Source organism: Babylonia areolata, chromosome 30 (assembly GCF_041734735.1).
Source record: "Babylonia areolata isolate BAREFJ2019XMU chromosome 30, ASM4173473v1, whole genome shotgun sequence".
NCBI classification, from domain to species: Eukaryota; Metazoa; Mollusca; class Gastropoda; order Neogastropoda; family Buccinidae; genus Babylonia; species Babylonia areolata.
This window is the reverse complement of record NC_134905.1, coordinates 7,503,374-7,505,873: the sequence shown is the minus strand read 5'-3', so window position 1 is coordinate 7,505,873 and position 2,500 is coordinate 7,503,374. Positions and strand designations below refer to the sequence as shown.

General features: G+C 39.6%; 1 protein-coding gene across 2 annotated transcripts in view; it reads right to left on the bottom strand.

Annotated features, from left to right (window-relative positions):
• The window catches only part of LOC143275524 (uncharacterized), a 19,075-nt gene extending 17,376 nt beyond the window's left edge, over positions 1–1,699 (bottom strand). The window contains exons 1-2 of one of the 2 annotated variants that reach the window (XM_076579697.1): positions 1,561–1,699; positions 1–110 (exon numbers count right to left, since the gene is read on the bottom strand). The exon at positions 1–110 is cut by the window's left edge and continues 27 nt beyond it. In XM_076579697.1, coding sequence (XP_076435812.1) covers positions 1–110; positions 1,561–1,565 — 115 coding nt within the window. In that variant the 5' untranslated portion in view covers positions 1,566–1,699. The other variant, XM_076579698.1, reaches the window with a different exon arrangement.
• Between the last annotated feature and the right edge of the window lie 801 nt (positions 1,700–2,500).

The following is a 2,500-nucleotide window of genomic DNA, read 5'->3' as shown; positions in this document are numbered from 1 at the left end:
GCAAAGGGAGGTAAATGAGCAACAGCAGACGCAAACACAAGACCTTGTTGCTTGTTGACGAAATCTTCATGATAAACAATTTCCAATGAGCTGCCTCGCTCCAGAAAATTCTGTAACACGTAGATATATATATATGTATACAAAGACGTAAATGTATACAAAAGCCTTACGGATATTCTTTGTCTTAAACTGAACTGAATTTTCAGGTTCATGACATCGTCTGGCAGAGATTTTTCTTTGAAAACAAAAGAGTGATATACTCTTTATTCACACATTCATTTTTCCTCCTGTTTGTTTCTTATCACGTGTGTTTGGTTAAGGGAAAATGGGTCTCCTGAATGAGTTCTTTATGTACAACTACTGCAGTGTAGAATTTTAGTTTAACTCTCTCCATACGAACGGCGAAAGAGACGACGTTAACAGCGTTTCACCCCAATTACCACCATCAAAATATTACAAGCGGAAGGCTCTTATACCGAAAAGGTGAATGTTGACAAAGAATACCACAATTCTGACGACGGAAGCTAAAGGTTGGGTCATTCAGACACCCACTGAACATCCGAGGGGTCTGTGTAGAGGAGAAGAGAGGGCTGGCCGTACTGAGTGAGTTAACTCACAATTCGAAATAAGGATTATAAAAATTCATCACATATATATATATATATATATATATATATATATATATATATATATATATATATACACACAAATGAATGAAATAACAAATGAGTTTCTTGTTTGACAAATCAACTCTTAAAAGACGATACATCTTACCTATCTGTAAAGAAATACATTTATACCAACAACAAAAATTCTTTGCAGAATGTGAAATGCATGACTACGAAAACGAACAACCAAATTTTAATTGTAATTATTGCTGGCTGGGTCAGTTCCCACTACTTCATCAGAATCAATGTAACAATTATAACTGAGGAAAATTATGTAATTCGTCTTGTTCCTTATGAAACACAATGTCAACATTTCAGACTGAAAACACACACACACACACACACACACACACACACACACACACACCATTGTTAAATAGTCCAGTTGGTTCGCTGTTATAGTTGTTAGTTTTTCATTAGAAATATGTTATGTTGTTATGTTTTTTTGTTGTTGTTTTAAACAAAACTTAAATCAATAATTTTCACACACACACACACACACACACACACTTTCACTTACTCGTACGCGTACACAGTAATCCTCCCCCTCCCCTCCTCCCACTCGATTTTTTTCCTTCCCTCGTCTAATATCACTTACAGTGAAAAGACGTTAAACTAAAGAACGAACACACACCATAATTCAATGTTACGTAACTTACTGTAACACACCAGAAGCTGACCGACCCAAGTTCCAACACAGTTATTGTCCAAATCACATTAAAGAAAAAGTCCTCAAAGTTTTCCCACAACAAAATAAATCCTCGTTCCACACTTTTATCTCATAACGATCATGACGCAAAGCACTCATCAAATGTCATCACCAGCGAAATAACTGAAAGCTATATTACAAACTTCAAGAACCCTCAGAAAATAGCAACGGAATTACACGTACGTCATTCCCTGTCACGTGAAAGTGAGAGGGGGCTCTGTTTTTGGGTTTTTTTGTTTTTTTTTTCAGTGGACGGCTAGGTGTGTACACGTTTCAATATCCACGTTGGCTTACTGAGACAACATCTTGTTCCCCATTGATCTGACCCAGCCCAACACACACACACTCCTTTCTCTACGATGCACGGACTGAGCCACCTGCGTAGCAAAGCTAAAATGCGAAGCTTGCTGTAGTATACCCTACCTCCCATTTTTCGTCCAAAATTTCATTACTGTAAACTCCCTTGTAAGCGCCCATTGTAAGTCCCCTCATTGTACAAAGTTCACCCTAACGTTGCGGGTGGGCGTTTACTGCCATGAGTACTTCACCTTCTGTTGGTAGGTCCAACACTCAGCTTATATCACAGATTGACATTAGTTTACATTCAGTTGGGCCATAAGCAAAGTGACACCTGTATTCTCCAGTGCAATGGGAAATCATTTCCAGCTTAGTCTTTGTAAAGGACTATGACTCTCAAACTTGGGGGCACAATTGTATTGGATCAGTACTACAGCCTTGGGGGCTAGTTAGCCTTTTGGGAACCATCCCCACGCCGACTGTCCTAAAACCCTCTTGGCCGAGATAGTGGGGATGTAACTTGGGCAAGACGCTCTCAACTATGATCAAATTCTAGCCAAGACAGTTGCCTCGATACTCTGCTGTTCTTGTGGTCATAGTCTTCGTCTTCTTCTTCTTTCTGTTACACGACCAACATCGACTTGTCGATGACTCTGTCGTGGTTCATGCATGCTGGGTATTTTCGTGTCTCCATAACCCACCGAACACTGACATGGGTTACAGGATCTTTAACATGCGTATTTGATATTCTGCGAGCGTATACACGCGAAGGAGGTTCGGGCACTAGCAGGTCTGTACATATGTTGACCTGGGAGATCGGAAAAAT